The sequence below is a fragment of the Lepisma saccharinum genome, chromosome 3, assembly GCF_977018435.1.
Source record: "Lepisma saccharinum chromosome 3, izLepSacc3.1, whole genome shotgun sequence".
Lineage (NCBI taxonomy): Eukaryota > Metazoa > Arthropoda > Insecta > Zygentoma > Lepismatidae > Lepisma > Lepisma saccharinum.
Genome location: NC_139231.1, coordinates 129,354,897 through 129,375,658, shown reverse-complemented (window position 1 = coordinate 129,375,658; position 20,762 = coordinate 129,354,897). Strand labels below are relative to the sequence as shown.

The 20,762-nt window shown below is 40.0% G+C and overlaps 1 protein-coding gene across 1 annotated transcript; it reads right to left on the bottom strand.

The window, feature by feature from the left end:
* Positions 1-12,016: 12,016 nt before the first annotated feature.
* LOC145985400 (uncharacterized) lies at positions 12,017-20,762 on the bottom strand. The gene is made up of 3 exons (XM_083119379.1): positions 20,633-20,762; positions 16,890-17,133; positions 12,017-12,286 (listed from the first exon to the last, which is right to left on the bottom strand). The coding sequence occupies exons 1-3, from the start codon at positions 20,735-20,737 to the stop codon at positions 12,276-12,278; spliced, it is 360 nt and encodes a 119-aa protein (XP_082975505.1). The 5' UTR covers positions 20,738-20,762; the 3' UTR covers positions 12,017-12,275.

Genomic DNA, 20,762 nt, shown 5'->3' with positions numbered 1-20,762 from the left:
GTTGGCAATTTGCTCACGCGTCAGAGGAATCAAATCGTTTCTCCGCATATCATTGAGGGAACGTTATAAGGGCCTGCACCATGTCATCGACGGTTTTGAAGCGACGAAAGGATTTTGTAGCTTCCGAAACAAGCCATAGTCGCAAAAAGCATCCTTAAGCCCACTACTCAAGGAGTTACCCACTAAATTTGCAAAATGGTACCTTCAGTTGCGGTGCCGCACAATCGGATGTCTCGGTGGTTTCCAACGAATGGTTGGACGAAGTTGTTCTCCAGAGAGCTACAATAATACCCACTGTTCACAGTAACTCTCTTCGGTACTGTGGCAAAGGAAAGCGACTACATAATCGTAGACAAGAAGAAGAATCATTTTGATGTTGCCGAGTGCTTGTTGGAACTTTCGCGGTCTTGGCGAACCACTTTACCACTGTTGCATATTTACGTACCTCATCACTAGAGCTTGGATATGTATGTAATTACATACTCTATTCCTTTCTAGATACATATCTTGAACAAGAAAATGTCAACAAATTATATAACTGACATGAAGTTTAAATGTTACATATTTGCCAGGATATTCCATATTTTACATATATGCTAATTTACCATACCACATATTTCGGTATTTTTTCCTATCTTGATCCTCTTTCCTATGTTTTCGATATCTGAAACACGATGAAGAAAATTTATAGCTCATGTGATAATAATAACAACAATAATGGGGGAACTGTTATTTATCGAAAGATGCTGGAGTTTTTCCCTCCCCCCTTTCTGGTTATGTATTTTCGTTTCGCTTTTATGTTTAGGCAAAGCACCTAGAAACTTGGCATCGGTGGACAAGAAAGCTACTTTCCTGTACGTAGCGAGTTACACAATATGTTCCCTTGTACAAAAAAGTACAAAAGTAGCTATGTATTCTTATTCGATTGTTCTTTCTGTAGATGCTTCTTTTTACAATTTGTTTCGAAAGTTACAAAAAGCTCTCTTACATATCTATAGCCTATATTATACAATAATTTGCGATGTGAAAAGTAATTAAAAGTTGACAAATATGTACACGTCGCTGTGCTTTTTTGAGTTTATTAATTTGATACAAATTTTAAATTGAAGAACTTATGTCCTTAAAATTAAGTTTAATATGTTCAAATAAAATAAATATTTAGCAGAATTCTTAAAATTGCTTGGATACTCGATTGTTATTAATATTATATATTCTTTGCTATTACATATTTAGCTACATATCCTCTTGATAATATATATTTAGGTACATATTTTATCAATTATTGGTACATATTTATGTACATATTTTATACTTTGATGTTCCATAAAAATCCGGAGTCTAATCATCATTGCACAAGTTCTCCGTAACAACCAACAATATTTCTTTCACGTCAGACTTGAATTTTGATGAACAAATATCGTGGGAATATTGTTTTTGAGCGCACTACTCAATATAGTTACAGTCATCGCAGTGCTGCCGCCCATGTCAATCTGTGGAACTACGACATATCACGTGCAGAGGTGGAAATAAAGCCATTATCTAAATCCATTATTATTTTTTGTTATCAGTGACAAACAGTGGATATATTGTTGAGTAATTTTAATGATCCTCGTATATGCAAAGAACGCAACCGAAGAAGCACAACCTAACAATGAAGGCATTTTGGCTGACGCCAGAAGGCGAAGGGTGTGGATGTTGTTTGAGGCTTGTGTAATAAGTGAGACCCTTTGGCACAACGTCGAACTCTGTTTCTTCATGGAGGAGCGCGGCGGCAAACGAGAGATAAAATAGCAAACACACGCCAAAATTTCTTACCTTTTCCTTCAACGCTTTCCAAATACGCGGGCTTGCGAAATTAATGCAAGCGACAGATATACTACCTCAACATCCCCGGTGTGGCCAACCGAGTACATTATGTCACTTGTTTTAGAGAGATTGATATTTTGCGCCTAGTAACATGAAGTTGCAGGATTTATGATCTGCAGGTTCGTGTGTGTAAGGAAAGAGGGACTTTTTCAGAAACACGTTCGTTTGTTTGTTGAAGAAACACCGCCGGCTTATTTATGCGAGTTCGTCATTTTGAAAAATCCCTTGCATCTTCAAATTTTATGATTAACTGCACACGTCCATTGCTTTCGCTAGGAACACGGGAAAGCTTGGAATGACACTAATTCTTTCAACGGAGATTAAAGTTTATGCAAGCAGTTCCTGGATGTTAATTTTTCTTTAAGATATTATCTATTGGCTAATCGTGACTGTTGAAGTGTTCTTCAGAAATAGTGGCGCCACCAGATAATTTACATTAGGTAGGCTCAGTGGTGGACAAAATATTTTGCGTGTTACGATACTCCCGTTCTGACTGTTCTTCATTCTTTCTCTCTCTCTCTCTCTCTCTCTCTTTAAACCTTTCTCTCTCTTTCTTCCATTGCTTTTCTATTTTTATTTCTCTCTGTTCTCTTTTATCGTTTTCTCTCTGTCAGTTTTCTCTTCCACTTTTATCTTTTTCTTCTCTCAGTCTTTCTTTGTTTATTTCTTTCCTTCTTTCATTTATCTCTTTTTTTCATTGCTTTTCTGTTCTCTTTCTCATCACTTTTCCTTCCATTCTTTTTTCTTTCTTTTCTCTCTACTTCTTTTCCGTTCTCTCTCTATCTCTCTTGCTTTCCTGTCTCCCTCAATCTTTCATTTTTTCTATCTTCACTTCCACTTTCTTCTATTGTTTATCTCTTTTCTTTTTCTCCGTCGCTCATTCTTCCATTGTTTATCTCTTCTTCCCTCTCGTCTTTCTTCCTGTTCTATCGCTTTTTCTTTCATTTCTCTCTTCTATTGTCTGTTTTTATTTTTCGTTTATCTTTATCTCTTTCCCTCTTTCTTCCTTTGTATATATCACTATTTTCCCTCTTCCCTCTTGTTTATACCTTTCTCTTTATTTCCTGTCCCTCTTTCTTCCTTTGTTTACGTAATTATATCCCTCTTTATCTTTCTCTTCCTGACATCATCCCAGAAGCTCCAAAAGTCCATTTATTCATTGCGTTCACCTCTAAAGGGAACCTGTGAAATTAAAAATCTTAGAAAATCTTCTACCTAGGTATATGATTTTAAAAGTGTATTGTTTCTTTATATCATCGCGAACAAATTAACAATATCCACAAGACGATATTTGTTGTCGTTTTCCTGATAGTAATCTAGTTAAATTTTTCACCACATTTCCTTTTCCAAATCTTGATTATCATTCGTCAAGAAAGATAGCTGAAGTTTGAACCCGGCCCGTAAAAAATCTTCCAAAACTTTTCACACACTTAAACCATCAATCTCAAGGGGCCATTTGTCAGGATTTGAAATCTTCACCATTCAGATGGAGAGTAATTTCTATGATATGTTTCACTTACTTCTTCCTTGTCTCTGCCACCGCGACGCCTCGAGACGCCAAAAGCTGGTTTTTCTTCCCATTCGGAGGTTATCGGACTCATCCACTCGCCCGGTTCTTCTTTCTCTGCGTATAGGATATCAGTTACAACAAGTGAAACGTTTTTCTCTACGATTTTCTGCGAAGAAGAATTGCCGAAGAGACGAAAAACGTCGTTTTGTTGAGACAAGAAGAAACTAAGAAAAAGCTTCGGCTTTTTGAAATCGACTGTGAAATTTTAGTAGGCAAGATAACCGTTAGAAGTTACTTAAACTTAACTAACAATGTTCTGCTGTTACAATTCAACAACCGAATAACAAAAAAAAAAAAAAAAAAAAAAAAAAAAAAAAATGAGGCGGTTCTAATTCTTTCTTTCATGAACGCATGCGCATTCGTCCCCTCTCTGATGTGGTTAGATGGAGAAGTCTCAATGCTGTACCATATGTATATATACAGGGTGATTCTAAAGGTATAGTACAAACGAAAACCACAGATACCTCCCATGAAATAGAGAGGAAAGTTCCCCTTCCACTTTGCCGAGAGATGCCTCCGTGAGGAGCTAGACAACGCCGAAAACGTGTGAAAATGAACTTCACACCTCTGTACAGCCAGTACCAGTGAAGATAGAAAGGCGGAACAAACGAAGTCAAAAGGAACACCAAAGTCGCCCATCCGAAAAACACTAGGCGGCAGCTGCGCAACGCATGCGCATGGGGTTCCACAAAGGAAATAGGAGTGTCCCGCAAGACAAGTGAAGGGAAAGGGTAGCGATCGACAACGGTAGGGAGAAAAGAAGCTATGAAGCATGAAGTAACAATTGCACAGCGGGAAACAAACACATGCAGCGCGTGGGGAGTCCCCAAACACAGTGGGGAGACACCGCAGCAAGAACAAAGCACGGTTCAACAAAAGAGAAAGAGGACCGGACGGGGAATGGTACCTGTCAAGGAGACAACAAATGCGGGACGAGGGATTCCCCGTAGCAGCACCGAGGGGATGTCACACAGAGGTCGTGCGCCAGCAGGACAAACACAGCAACTACGGGCACAGGAGGTTTATTGCCACGCAAAGGTGCACTTACAGATAGGAATAGTACGTAGTACGTAGTCGTACCCCGGACTGACGTTGTTATAAAAGTTGCTCAAATTGGCGACCACCACATTCAATGCAGGCATTGCAGCGTCGCAGGAAATTCCGGCGAACCCTATCAAAAATCCCTGGCATGGTACACACCTCGGCCGATGCTGCAAGTATCCGCGCTACCAATGTTTCCTTGTCAGGCACCGGGGTCTCGTAGACGAGTGTTTTCACATGGCCCCACAAGAAGAAATCGATTGGTGTGAGGTCAGGCGAACGGGCGAGCCAGGGGACGGGGCCCTCTCTGCCGATCCAGCGCTGTGGGTAGGTACGGTGCAAAAAGGGTTCGCACTGTGCCATCAAAATGTGCCATCCAATTGAAACCACATACGATGTCGCACATTGAGGGGTACATCTTCTAGCAGCTCTGGAAGGACTGATGCAAGAAAGGTGCGATAGAGGCGGCCATTTAAACGTGGTGGCAGCAGGTATGGATCGATAATCTGTTCATCGATGATACCTGCCCAGATATTCACTGCAAACTGGGTCTGATGGTGAACCTCGACTGCTGCATGTGGATTTTCATAATCCCACACATGGCTGTTTCGGCAATTGAAGATGCCCTCACGGGTGAATGTTGCCTCGTCCGTGAAAAGCACATGGCGCAAAAAACGGGGATCGTAGGTACAAAACTGCAACAGTTGTTGACAGAATTCCACACGTCGTGTGTAATCCCCAGCCTGCAACGCGTGGACTCGCTGTGGATGATAGGGATACAGCAGATCATCATGAAGGACACGCCACACTGTCGACTGTGATACTCCCACTGCACGTGCAATGCTACGGGTGCTAGTGGACGGTGTGTCGTCCACGCGAGCAAGTACGTCCTCCTCGACCGCCGCGGTGCGCACATGTCTTGGGTGACCGACATGATGGCCTGCACGTAACACACCCGATTCACCAAGGGTACGGTGAACGTTCGAAAACAACCTGCTGTCGGGTTGTTGCCTCTCCGGATACCGTCCGCGATAAAGGCGTGCAGCTGCTCGGCCATTGCCATCTGCAAGGCCGTAGACAAAATGCATGTCACTCAGTTCTACAAATGTGTAGCGTTCCATGGTACGGTGAGGATAGTGCCAATTATGGAATACTGTACTGCAGTGCACAGGTGGCACACACACACACACACACACTGGTCACAACGGCTTCGAAACAACGTACTCAATTGTCGTACGTCAAGCACACCACCACCGCACCGGCTCTTTCACTGACACGCTCCCTGACGCTGCACTTCCAATCAGCCCACACGTCCGCACGGCGCTGTGGTACAGTCAGCTGACGTTCCTGAGCCACCCGTGCCAGTGCTCTTCACTACCTGACCACTGCCGTCAGGTGGGGCCATGTACTCTGGGGCCTTGTCATCGTGGAACACATGTAGCGTCCTTCATTCTTGCCCCATTCACCCACAACACGTACTTCGTCCGTCTTGCTCGAGCCGACGGGGAGCACTACGTACGATCGTGTGGTGTTTGTGTACACCAATGTGGGGTAACCCAGCAGTTGAACAGACGTGCATACCCCCACGTAGCTTCATTACACGATTGTCCCACGCAGTTTATCTGTCCAGCCTTGCTCGGCCCTGTCTCACACCCACGCGGCAGTGTGCGGCTGCGGTGGTGTGAGGCCACGCTTGGTTTCGGAGCGGAAGGCTGCGGCCGAGGAGGGACTCGAGTTGTTCGGCTGGGGTTTGCTCTCGGAAGCAAGCAGCCGCGTCAGGTCTGGGAACGGTGGACCTGGTAATCGGGATGGAAACATTCCGACCTCGTCCATTAGTGTCGTCCACCGTACGGAGTGGTGGGGTCCGTACGACACGCCAGCAGCCTTTCGCCCGCTCCCACCCAGCGATGTGCCTCCGGCTTCATTTCTAAGAGGCTGATTGGGCCCCATCACGACGTTTGTTACAACGTCAGTACGGGATACGTGGTCCTATCTGTACGTGCACCTTTCATTAGCAATAACCTCCTGTGCCCGTAGTTGCTGTATTTGTCCTGCTGGCGCACGACCTCTGTGTGACATCCCCTCGGTGCTGCTACGGGGAATCCCTCGTCCCGCATTTGTTGTCTCCTTGGCAGGTACCATTCCCCGTCCGGTCCTCTTTCTCTTTTGTTGCACCGTGCTTTATTCTTGCTGCGGTGTCTCCCCACTGTGTTTTGGGGACTCCCCTTGCGCTGCACCGCCAGCGCCGCCATTTCTGCCCCGAACCATGTACGCGTCTGTTGCCTGTCGAGTGTCACGGACCACTTTGCTTGCATTCTCGGTGTTTTTACATCCTACGTCGTCCTCCAGTGGTTCTGCAACCCCGCACTACTTTTCTCGACTACACTGCTTCAGTCATGGTGTTTATTTCCCGCTGTGCAATTGTTACTTCATGCTTCATAGCTTCTTTTCTCCCTACCGTTGTCGATCGCTACCCTTTCCCTTCACTTGTCTTGCGGGACACTCCTATTTCCTTTGTGGAACCCCATGCGCATGCGTTGCGCAGCTGCCGCCTAGTGTTTTTCGGATGGGCGACTTTGGTGTTCCTTTTGACTTCGTTTGTTCCGCCTTTCTATCTTCACTGGTACTGGCTGTACAGAGGTGTGAAGTTCATTTTCACACGTTTTCGGCGTTGTCTAGCTCCTCACGGAGGCATCTCTCGGCAAAGTGGAAGGGGAACTTTCGTCTCTATTTCATGGGAGGTATCTGTGGTTTTCGTTTGTACTATACCTTTAGAATCACCCTGTATACAGGGTGGTCCATTCATAATGAAAAATATAAATATCTCGAAAAAATACTAGATGGGTCCGCAAGATTGTGCTATCAACATGGACGTCGTGAAAGGGAAGGGGGTCGAATTTCAAATTACATAATTGATTCATTTGGTTTATTTCTGCCACTTTTGGCTAATCGCGAAGATGAGGATGTGTGATGATATGAAATTGATGAAAGTACACTCTCAAAGAAAACCCATGCATAAAAAGACACCTGACGTCGTATCGCGCCGTGCTATACACTCCGTTATGAGACCGGCTACTTTATAATTACAAAATAACAAAATCCTTATTATTTTGATAATCGACAACAGAAAAAAATTCAGTTAATTAGTACTGTAACATAATATATAGGACAAACAAACGAAAGAAATGGGTTAGCTTCAAGAGTTGAATGAGGGAATCAGGTTAAAACTTCATCTTTTCATATTCTACCACTAAATCCAATTTTTTTTTAATTGCAAGAATGATATTTTTAGGTGAAAGGCTACAGAATGTAAAGTTCATTATTATAATTTCACCTAACATCGGAAGTTTTTCTTGGACAAAATGTGCAAAAGTTAATAACATAATAGCATATCTCTGCACTTCCATACAGTAAAACCTAGTTAATCAGCACAGGCAAAAAACAAAAACAAAAAAAAACAGAATGCACGGTTTTAAATGTGGCTAGAAGTCAACACGAGAACTTCCCAAAGAAAAGGCAGTCAACCACTGATGAACTTCTGTTTCCCGCAGACTTTGTACTATAGTGTACTGTATTTAGGCCTATATCCTTTAAATACACCATAATAAACTTGTTTTGTTGCTATAAACGGACTGATGATGTGATGAAATTGAATAAACAAGCACCCATGTCCAAACTCTTTATACATGTGTGTGTGTTCATTGACTGATTATTTCATCTTCATCGTTACGATTAGCCTAAAGTGGCTGACAAGTGATATGAAATAAGAAAAATACAAAAAAAAATAGTGGAACAACTTTTTAACCTTCGGCCTAACAGAAAATTCCTAGACAAACAAAAACAAGGTTTTCAAATAAAAATTCTAAATTAACAAAACACTGAACTCAAAATGCAGCACATTTGCAACGTCCTAATGCGCCAGCGGTGCAACAAAGGTCGAAATTTACATGTACATACGTATGCTCCGTTGCTTCTGCGTCAATTTGCCACTTCACTTACGTGCAAGAGTACATGTTTGTCCTCTCACTAGTTAGTTCTAATTCTCGTTAGAGCAAACGAACAATAGCCTAGCAGAGTCGCGTTTGCCGTCGAGATTCTCATCTGGGATGAATGCAGATATTCGATGGAAATTTATGCACAAAGATAATTGAAGTTTCGCCAATATTTGCATTTCTAATACGCGAAATCAGTTCTCCGGCCGGAATAATGCGATTTTTACCGTGCGACTGATTTTCGCGGGATGATCCCGTGGGTACGCCATGAAATCCAATTCGAGTTGTTCTACTTCTGTACTCGCTAATCTTGTTAGTCGTTAAAGTTAACGCAGGAAGCTGCCTTTCATAACTCTGTTATTTCATTGCATCATGAACTGGTAAAATACCGATAACTATCACAGCGAAGTCACAACCACACCTTATAAGATTTCGAACAAAGGGTCATTGGTCTACATCGTGGTTTGAAAACCCGATACATCACAAAAAAAAAGCAAAGTTCTCCCCTGTGCTTAGCACCACGCCATGAAGGCGTATAGGGGGTGTGGGGGTAACGCCCAGTTTCTTGATCCGGTCGTGATAACTATAGATGATTATTATTTTTCTGAGATTTTATTCGTAAAAATGATGTGCAATGGACGTCCTTGATTAATAATATGTGTACCGATATTTAACTGGAGATTATTTTCAATTGGCGTTGAAGTTAACGTCTATGGGTTGATAATACAGTATTATTAAATTTACAATCACCTGGACATATTAAGAAGGAAAACGCTGCAAATCGCACTGTGATAAATATGTTTTTATCACTGTATCCCAACAAGTGTTGTTTTTGATACTGTGGTAACGTCAATGTTGCCAAACACATAAATGGTATACAACTTATCATGGACAGAAGAAAAACATTAATGAATTGAAACATTCACATTTAAAGCTTTCAACAGATATGAATGACATATTTTAAATTTACAATGAAAACAAGAAATATTGACTTGTGCTGTAATAGAGAACACTTACAATAAACGCAACTTTGCGTTTTGTAATTTTTCTATGTTGTTGAAGACAAAAAATGGCTGAAATATTTCCAAAACATACAATTTTGTGGAAGTTTAGGAAATATTAAGAATCAAAATAAACCCATTGCCGAAATGATAAATAAATTTCATCGAAACATACAAGGAAAAAACTTTTTCGAGGAGTCAACATTTTCACGATGTATACAGACAGCCTTTTGGAACTATGTACACAAAAAATGACTTATTTGAATTTACAAAACACGTTCTATTTGGCTTTTTGCTAACCATCAAACGAATTGTTAGCCTTTGACTAAATTATTTGGTAATTCTAAACAAATGTGCACGGTTACTAACTAAAGGAATTAGATTCTGGTGAACAATAATTTGTTTGTAGCCTGTTTAAACAGACATTTGGTTAATATTTTTTTTTGTTATTTCAAACAAACCTAGCAACATTGCCTATCCTTTCACATAGCCTTCAATAACGTAGGATTTTTTCGGAGGTAGCTGGAATCGTCGAGATGGACACTATCGTACATAGAGGGCGGAATGTACTTATATTATTTAGTACTTATCATTTTTAACCTTAGTTTTACAAATTGTACAAACCAAAAATGGTAATTCGGGTCTATTTTAATGGTTTCAATTTACCGATTTTCCCGAGTTCTCTTAAAATTTCGGGAAGGGCTGTAGCTTCATCTACTCTACCTGCGTGCTGTTAGCGAACGTGCTCGTATCGAACACGTGCTCTCAGCGAACACAGTTAGGGAAGGATTTGCAGGTGCGTGCTGATAGCGAACACGCCAACTTGTCCTGTCTTATTTGTCCTTGAATCTAGTCAGCATGGAAGTGTTGCCAGTGATAAGCCAACTTGCGTGGAGAAACACCTCAGTGTCTGTTGCCTCTTGACCTGACCTGGCTCACCCCTGATCATTCTTCAATCGGGTCTTCCTTGTCGCACAACAGTTTTGCTACCTTGTGTTTTGACGTCAGACGAGGAATGCCTACAAGGTTAGGTTAGGTTCCATTAGCATAAATACAATGAAAATTATTATTTAGGCTAAGAGAACTAAACATAGCCAGCCTAACCTAACAACGTAGGCATTTAGCCTAAAATTAAAAAGCTTTCTCCCGTGACGTCAGAACACAAGGTTGCTCAAGTGTTGTGCGATAAGTGAGACCCTTCTTCAGTAGAATGTAAAAATCAGCAAGATGATAGCTGACAAAAACTTTCATGTAGTTAACCTAAATTGTTGAGGATCCTTCATTTAGCTAATTTCAAACACAAAATGATTATAAGATATCACTGGCAACACTTGCATGTTGACCAATTTCAAGGACAAACAAGACAGGGCAAGTTTGTGTGTTCGCTAGCAGCACGCATCTGCAAATCCTTTCCTTCCCGTGTTCGCTAAGAGCATGGATTCAAAATTATACAGGGTGGTCTGACGTTGGCTGAGATGTGTAACTCAAGTCTCTTTTCACAATATGAAAAGAAATAAACTTTGATATTTCCGACCTGTATCTTTCGTTAACTTATGACTAAAAATAAAAATTAGCCTGAAGTGCGTTCTGTGAAGAAGTCAAATAAAGAGGAAAGGATACGAGTCCGCCTGTTGACTTTCAATCTAAAACTTTGAGTAGTTATTACGGCAGATGAAAAGAGAAGACTCCCATTACACATGCACAGGCGGAGAAAGCCAATTTAGAACCAATGAAAGGTCGGCTCGATCCCTCTCCTCCCCTGAGAGGAACTCAAAGGGAAAATCTGCATAATTGCCATGTTTAATTCCTTTGCAATATGGATTATTAGCTGGCAAACTTTCTCCGAAGAGACTTTCTTTCCTCTTCATTTTTTTTTCAATAGAGTGGTTTTCATTTTCAGATCAATGATTGATCAATTTGGTTAATTTTACTTCGCTTTTCTGACACTTCTGACTAATCGCGACGATTAGGATGAGTGATATGAATTTGACGAGACACTCGCAAAGAACACCCTGCCGACGGAGTGGTTAACACTGCGCGCTACGACCCCAAGGGTCCCTGGTTCGAAGCCCAACCTGGGCATGGTTGTTCTTTGTCAATGTCATCATCACTTATCTATCTTCACTATTAGTCCAAGGTGGCAGAAAAGCGAAGCAAGATCAATCAACAAATAAGACCCATGCTCACAACTCTTGAAACTACGTCACGATTGTGACTCTTCAACCAATTTCTCTTTAATATTTGAAACCCCCTCGTATTTTGCAAAACTTATTCTCTTCCAAACTTCACAAACAAGTAAAGAATGAAACCGAGCATTTCATCAAACTGATAGTTTCTACATTGGGTACAAGATGAAAATTGGTAACGTGCTTTCGAATGAAATTCACGTCCTTTTTCTATGCAATCTGACCTTTCGTCATCGTAGCTATCTAGAGAACTACAACCGCTAGAAACACAAAAGCTGTTGTGAAGTTGGGCTGAGAAAAAAAGTACATCTAAGGTCTAAATATCACAATAACTTCAGTACCAGCTATGGAAAAATAATAGAATTGAAAATGTTGATTTATATCCATACATAAATTTCAAAGAAAAAGGTACAACATGGAAGATCATACATGATCTTTGTATGATAAAAAATATGCAAATATTTACATTTGAGAAAACTGTGCTACATTTACAAACTAGATTACAAGATAAAAACAGTAAAATTGCACTTGTTAGTAAAACATACTAATATATTCTTAACTTTTCACTTGTTAGAAAACACATACATGCAGAAGTTAAAAACACTGTAGAACCGTTGTATCAAAGAACATCTGAAAGAAAGAAACAACAATGTTAATTAAACTGCAAGAAATAATGTTTAATAACAAGAATGTTAACAGTGTAGTACATGTTAACCCGAGTTTGATACCCGGTGGAGGCACACAGTGGTTCGGATCCCACTTTAAACTGTAAGTTCAGTTCCAATTAGACTTACTGTGCATAAAGTGGACTTAAAACACCAATTCATTCATTCATTCATTCAGTACGTTAAGGTGTTAAAATCACGGGAATGCTGTATTGAGATGTAAGTTATGTCAAGGTATAACGTTATTAACTGTTATAACTGTTATGTGCGAGAAGATTCTTAGTATTACACTATTATTGCAGAAGCTATTATTATAATCGTAGGACCTCCCTGATGGCTTAGTGGTAACTTCGTCGACTTGTCATCAAGGGGTCCAGGGTTCGATATCATGTGGAGATAACACAATTGTTCGGATCCCACTTTAAACTGTAGCTCCAGTTCCGATTAGCCTTTCTGTACATAAAGTGGACTAAAAATACAACTCAACTAACATTGTCGTGTTACTGAAATTCCACTGCACAAAGAACCGATGGTGCAGAATCTTATTTGTAACATACAAGGTCATTTCCCCCCAAATATCAGTTAATCTTAAAAAGTAATTTTCCGAATATTGGCATTTGGTATTTTTTTTAATGAAAACTCGATACAATTTTGAAACAGCTAAGCCAAAGACTTATTCTGGACTCATTTGATGTTAGAAAACATAAGACCGGATGGAGAAGTAAAGTTTGTAAAATTAAATTGGCGGGCAAACATGCAAGACAGACACGTATCTAGAAATATGTTTCTGCGGGACCGAACTAAGTGTCTCAGGAATATTAATAATAATAATGTTTAGATTAAAATAATTATATTAAATCAAATTAATACTAATGGCAATACATAAATTAATATATTATTATTAAACGATTAGGTAAAAATACTATAAGAATAGAGATATAACAGCGCACATTCATTACGTAGCTTACCTGTAGTTAAGATCGGAACAATTTACATAAAAACAAGTGCCCTGGCAATGCAATTAATGTCAAATAGATGAATAATTGAATATTTATCGAATAACAATAATTTTAAATGTAGTTGGAGAAAAGTAAGTTTCTGATTAAAATTTTATCACACTATTTTGAGTAGTAGTGTACATAAATCATCTTTGTAATGTCATTCCAAGCCGTATGATCCCAAAATAATCCTTGCCTTCTAAAAAGATCAGAGGAAATTAATAAACATCGATTATGCAACAAATGCTAATATTTTCATTATTTAATTTTCGTACTTAAGTCTTTAGGGTGGGGTGGGGGGTCCGGAACCCCTAAATACGTCCTTCGTGACCTTCAAAGCCCTATAATCCCAATATAATTCTTGTCTTACAATAAGTTCAGAGGAAATTATATAACAAATACTAAACGAGTATATTTTCATTATTTAATTTTAGTACTTAATAAATCTTTCGGGGGGTGTCCAGACCCCCTGGACCCCCTAAATACGTCCTTGATGCAAGATACAGATATTGATTATATTGCCATCCCATTTCGGTAAAATCTTCATATATATAGTTTTCGAAACATTAGTTACCAATAGCATGAAGAAACTTTTTTTTTTTATTCCTTGGCTGCCTGGAATTGAAGAATTCTATTTGCTTTGCCGGGAACATATTTTTTCGCTGTTCATAATATTTAAGTCATTGATTTTAGAAGGAGCACATGCCCTTTGCCACCATTTCCCCCAACCGCCAATGATCGCAATCATAATTACCTTAATACGCGTATAAGAGGTTTTTCAAAAATATTGTTGGAGTTTTACAAATTTGTCACACGCGGTACAATTGAGATAGGAATACATGTCATTCGTGTAGGATAACTCTCCAAGTTTTTGTTAAATACTTAAGAAATGCTTTATATGTGTGCTTTTCGTCACTCGGCACACTTGTATACATACAAGAATCAATTTCGTCCCAATCAAATTGCGGTGAAGCTTCAATGGAACTCTGATTCGTGTTCAGTTCCGGGATACTTGCAGGAAGAGAAGAAACAAAAACTAGATCCTTGACGCAACCCCATATTAAAAAAAAGTTTGGGTTAGATCTGGAGAACGAGGTGGCCAGGAAAGTAGTTTCTGATTAAAGTCGGCCCATTACCGCCAGGCAAGCATGGTCACTGATTTTTCTTTTCTTTTCAGAGACACCCTCATCTGCAAAGGAAATTGTCGGATGGCGGACTAATTTGCTGCGCAAGTACCGCTGAACAAAAGTAATTGATAGATTTTTATGACGTTCGAGCACACAAAATGCCTTTTCACTGCCATGAGCAGTAATATTTCAAAACTTGTCTCCTGGTTGCCAATTGTGCAACTATTGGACACTACTTGCAATGAAAGAAAACTTTGCGAGTTCCTCCATTATTGGGTATGGTTAAAAATGTTAGATCAAATTATGAAAATAGTCGCGTTATCATTTTCATGTGTCATGAGCTGCCACAAAAGAATATTAAAAATGTGATAATCATTTTGAATAACCCTGTGTAGAAGAGTTTGTGTTCACTCACTGACTTATCAACGCACAGCCCAATCTCTGCGTCTAGAAAGCTGAAAGTGTAGGAATGTCTTCCACTCTTGACGCAAGCACCTATTGAGAGGAGATTTGCTAGAATTCAATCCACAAGTGAAGAGGGAAGGCGTTAAACTTTAAGAAAATTTGTGCGTTTATAGCCCTAAGCCCTGGACCCAGAAACATGAACTTATATTATCAACAAATTTCCTCAACAAATGGCGTACATCGTACATATCGGCGAGCGAAGCCATAGGGGTGATTGCTAGTACCCTATGTTTCAATCGGTATTTGCTTAGATATACTGAATGTTGTACTCTTTTTTTATATGAAGTAATTTAACTTGCAGTCTCATCAATTTACTACAGTCATTTAGATAAACACCATTCACCTACACTGAAAAGTTTTCAAAAGCACGGATCAACTAAACTGACCATATACACAGCCTTGCAGTACCGAGGCTCGCTTTAAGCGAAAGCATTTTTTATTTCTGCTAGGATGAAATTCTAGTGAAGTGCAATAGTGAAGAAATATTATTTTTTTTCTTGCCATGGCATATTTCACAGAATCGGTCCTCATTTTCTTAGCATTTCGTGTAAACCAATCAGAAGCGAGCTCACAGTAATGGCGGCCGAGTACGATGTAAACAATGAATCACTTCACATTTTAGAAGCGGGTAACTATTCAACCGAGAGGAAAAAAGTTTCTTACGAAACTGTTTTTAGTACAAATCAATGCACCTGCTTGAATTCAAACCTTGTAGCGTCGACAGTACATGTAGGGAAGAATACATTAGTTGTTTGAAATTTAAACAATGTGCACTGGCTCATGAACTGAAATATTCAATATATAAGTCATGGTTACTTTATTGTTACAAAAGACGTGTAGAGTTTCAGTTTGTTTAGCCGATATCTCATTAATTAAATAACAGTTTCCTTTTTTAAAATTACTTCCTCTTTAAATTGATTATAAATGAAAACAGCGTCACTCGGAATGCCTTTCGTTGCGTGATCGAGGAAGATTCAAATGATATCCTTGAAAGTCCGACAAAAAATGTATGATAGACTGTATATAGTTCAAATTTGTACAGGTTTCAACTACAAAACAATCTCAAGGTTGCAACACTTATCAAGTGAACTTCAAAACGGTATTTTTATCGTTATAAAGATGGCTCCTTCTTCACACAGTTGCACCAGTGAAGAGCAGTGGTCTCGTGCCGTCTGGAAACCTAGAGCGAACATAAATTCTACGGCAAATGAAAATTCAATATCCCTATGCATCCTTACTACACCATCACATTTAGGGATGTTGGGAAGAAATTCGACAATGGCCTCAGTTCGCAAGGCAGATGGGTGGAAAGACCTTCGCAGTGGCTCATGTGTGACTGCACGTCCATCTCAAAGGTTCTCTTAATTCAGACTTGTCAGCAATTGGTCTATGTTCAAATGCAGCAAACCTGTGCAACCATACATTAAGAAATTACTGCAGGGTGTCCCAAAAGTCTCCATACATAGGAAAATAGCGGCAGGCATGCGGTAGAGAAGTTCATCAGGAGGCATGGCCCCGAGAAGAGAATAACTCGTGATACTGAGAAAATCAAGGATACGCTTCATCCGAAAGCTCGCATCTTCAACACCTGCACTCACGTGACGCCAGACATCTTGCTACATGTTCGGTAAAACTAGCGCGAAGACATTGATCTGTGTCTTGAGACCTGATGGCCACCACATGAGAATTCTGTAACATAGCTTAGAGAAGCCGTTTTTCCCTGTGTATGGAGACTTTTGGCATACCCTGTAGATAAAAAAAACAACTGATTAAGGTTTTCATCTAACGCTCTCTGCACTCTTCACGTCGCAAATTCTAACCTGAATGTTACATGAAATGCTTCCGTGTACACTGTCTGCTATGAAGAAAGTTACAAGATTTTTAGAAGCATTTATGCTAGCAAAAATGTTAAAGGAGGTGCTTTCCTCTAAAACAGGCCTAAGTACAAGAAAAGCTATCAAGCATTTAACAGAGTTACCTGTGAGCGTGGTTTTTGCTGTGGTCCTGTAGCACTTCTTGCGGGTGTACAGGAGAGGAAGATCCCCGTCCACGGGAGGCCTGCTGAAGAAGCAGGACAAGTAGCACACCCAGAAGAGGAAGATGACGGCCATGAAGAACGCGCAGGTGCCCATGAAGTACAGAACGTTGAGCTCGTCATAAGCAATGATCACGTCCGCATCAGGGGCTGGGTAAACACTGCCATTATGCAACACAGCTTCCATCTGCAACAAGACCAATCAGATGAGCAACGTTTATAATTTTGAACCTAAACCAAAACTCACATTTACGGTTCTTATTAATTTCCCACCTGCCATCTTGCCGACAGCATTTTCACGGATTGCAATCTTGTTACTACTACGAGAAGTCCCCGTACCCCTACTTGCATGTATCCTGTTGCGATCGTTGAAAATTTGCCGGTATTCCTTTTCTTGGGAATGATTTTGCTTTCGTGGTTGGCAACCCTGCTCTGATGGTCACATGGAATCCTCGCTCGACTTCGTAGTTGGTGCGCCATGACTGATATGAGCGGACATAGTTACAATGCTGAAGAACGGCTAGTGATGTGTGTGTGTGTGTGGGGGGGGGGGGTGCACGAACGACAACGCACGGTGCAAACGATGTACGTAATGTAAAGTACAGAAGTATGTTATAATCAAAATAAATAGGTACATTTGTTAAAATTAGGGATGGGACCGATTAATGGGTAGTCTATCGGTATCGGCCGATATAGACATATCGGTTTATAGGTAAAATTACCGATTTTTTTACCGATCCGATATATCGATAAATATCTTATAATTTAGTGCAAAATTCTGCCATTTTTTGTAATTTTTATGGATAATCTCGATGCCCTACTTTCTATAAAAGTAATTGTCTAAATATTTAATTCTTTTGCACTGCTGACATCTCGAAACGCACATTTATTAAGGAGATCAATGAACATTTCAGGTTCTTCAAGGACCATTTCTAACTTTATATCGGATCGGTAGAATATCGGTTATCGGTATCGGTAAATTTTATATCGGTACTGTATCGGTATCAGCCAAAATTTCATATCGGCCCATCCCTAGTTAAAATAAATAAATATACGTTATCTATGGGTAACATGTACTATCTAATATAATCTATTTGACTTCTCGGACACCCTGTACAATGCTAAAAACCATAAATAGGCAGAGATTTATCCACAAAAACACCTCAAAAATTTCCTTAACATCTTTCGCAAAGACCCAATATATCGTAATTTTTGCTCTAAAACTTATCCTTACACCGCCGAAATATAAACTTTCACCCCTCAATTGCAAATTTAAACCCCTGAAGATAGTTGGAAAACGGTGAAGACGCCCGGGAAAAATAAGTGGAGAGGCAGAAGAGCGGGTGGGGGAGGGTAATCTCTTGGGGGCAGTCCAATTTAAATAACGCACAAAGTGAACATTTCCTCATTTCAGAGTTTATTAAGGAAGAATATTATTAGAAGCTATACTGAAGATTAATTGTTTTCGTGTTGTGTTTATCAATTTCAGAAGGCTTCAAAGAGTTGAATGCAAATTGTATGACTTGGCAATTTCACTTGAAAATTGAAGAATGACACATTTTACTTTGTAACTCAAAAATGATGAAAATGTCACCATGTTTTACACCCGAGCCCTTCATATGTTTTAGATAGTATTTCTTGTTTTCTGGGTCCGACATCAGTGACGGTGTGCTAGCGCCAGGGGGTCCCTGGTTAGAATCCTCATCTTTGTGATTACCAAAAAGGGTAGATAGGGGAAGTAAAATAAACTAAATCAATCAATCTTGTGCGGAGGGGGGGCGTTCGCCTCCCTCCCTCGCTTCTCTGGCAGTCACTGGTGGAACGACACAGTATGTTAACCGGAAAGCATAATGGAAATCACGCTTATTTCTCTTTTAGCAATAGCACGGTAATTCAAGTCATAGGGGATGTTTAAGATATTCGTTGTATGGGTGGCTTAATTAATAAAATATCAATAACTATCTCCTGTATGATAATTTCTAGCCTTGCTTTATGTGGTGTACCGTTTTTAGCTGGATTTTATTCTAAGGATTTAATTTTGGAGATGCTAAGTATATCTTTTTTAATAACTGAATCGTGGCGATGTGTCGAATGATTATGAAAAAAATGAATTAGCGACTATTGAATATTTTTAAGAGATATAAATATTTTCTGTTGAGGCAGATTGCAAAGTTCTGTAATTTTTTATTTTTGCTATTAGTCAAAGAAGCACTGCCTCACAAACGAGGCGAAGAGCCAATGTACCATTTGAAATATTGTAAAACATTAGAAATTAACATTGAACGCATAGCTGCTCACCAGTTACGCTGTTTTGTTTGCTACTGACGAGAATTTCCGCCGTAATTTACGTGCGTTTATGCCATGCTGCCTAGCTTCCTTTGAAGTGAAATTATGCCAATCGGAAGGGAGAATGGCCAATAGTTGGTACACATCGGGTGTGAATTTTTAACGAGCTGCTTCGTTAGAAAATTCAACGATGTTCTTTACGGTTCAACGAAGTGAGTAAAATGCAGCTCACCCGTATTATGTGAAATAATGTGCAGTTCGCAGAAGTAATTTAGGACAGGATAAAAAAGAGCAATAGTGATTATAGAACGCATAGCAGCAGATGACAAGCGAAAATTGCAGGATTTTGATTTCTGTCAAATTTCACATTACGGTTTCGGGGCATTAAAAGAATTCTGGTATCAAGTTATACATCAACAACCATCGCTATCTATCAGCGTGGAATCTAGATTTGATTGATTGAATGATTGAGTTAGTGTTTTAAAACCACTTTATGCACAAAAAGGCTAATCGGGACTGGACCTACAGTTTAAAGTGGGATCCGAACCACCATGTGCCTCCACCGGGATGGAATCTGGACTCGAATACGGAAAATATATGGTTGTTTGATGCTTGTCATCCTCCATCCTCGACGTTGCGGTTAACATGGTAGTAGAAATACGCGACGTAAAGGTGGAAGGTTAATGCCTGAATCGGAAGGGAGAATAAGGCATTTTATAAGCACGGCACACGATACTGGAAGGCGAACGCGATATATTTTGTTGTTGAAAAAAGGGTTGTGTTCAGCCGAATTCGAAACACGATTGAAAAAGTTAATTTTAAACGTAGTTTATATTGTCTAAGTAGACTTTGTAAACTACAAGTCGACGTAATTTACGCGTAAAATACGTGTAGATTGATTGGGTTCGCTTTTCTAGTCGCGGAGATGGGGATAGGTGATAATACGAAGGAATTGAGGAATTCCATCACAAATAACACTCATGCCCAGGACGGGATTCGAACCCCAGACCCTTGTGCCACACTGTGCTAATCATACCGTCATGGAGGTCGGAAAAATACCTGTAGAGAACGCACGCATACGTATTCCACTACAGACACATTTTTATGAGCAGTACAGATTTCGATTTCGGTTGGGGTTTATGTTTTCGTGACTAGGTCGGGAGTAAAGTTGAAACTTCAGTTGTGACAAGTCTCTGAGCTTTATGCAATCGTTCATAAACAGTTACTATCGACACTTTCCTAGTATTTATCCCGTTGTACATGTATGCAGTCAACACCTTATAAAGTCCTGCCAAGAAGTTATCGCGTACACACAGATACAAGGAAACAAAACTGTCAATGTTAACGTAGGAACACACATAATGCACCATGACTTGGTTTGCTATCACTGTAAGACTTACCCTCATTATACGCAAGAGCAAGACCAAATCCAAGATACGAAGGAAGGAAAATCTGCTTGTGCCCAGCACCAAGAAACAAATGACTACAGAGCAGGACCAAGGCATTTCCAACGGCGTCTAGCCCCCTCCC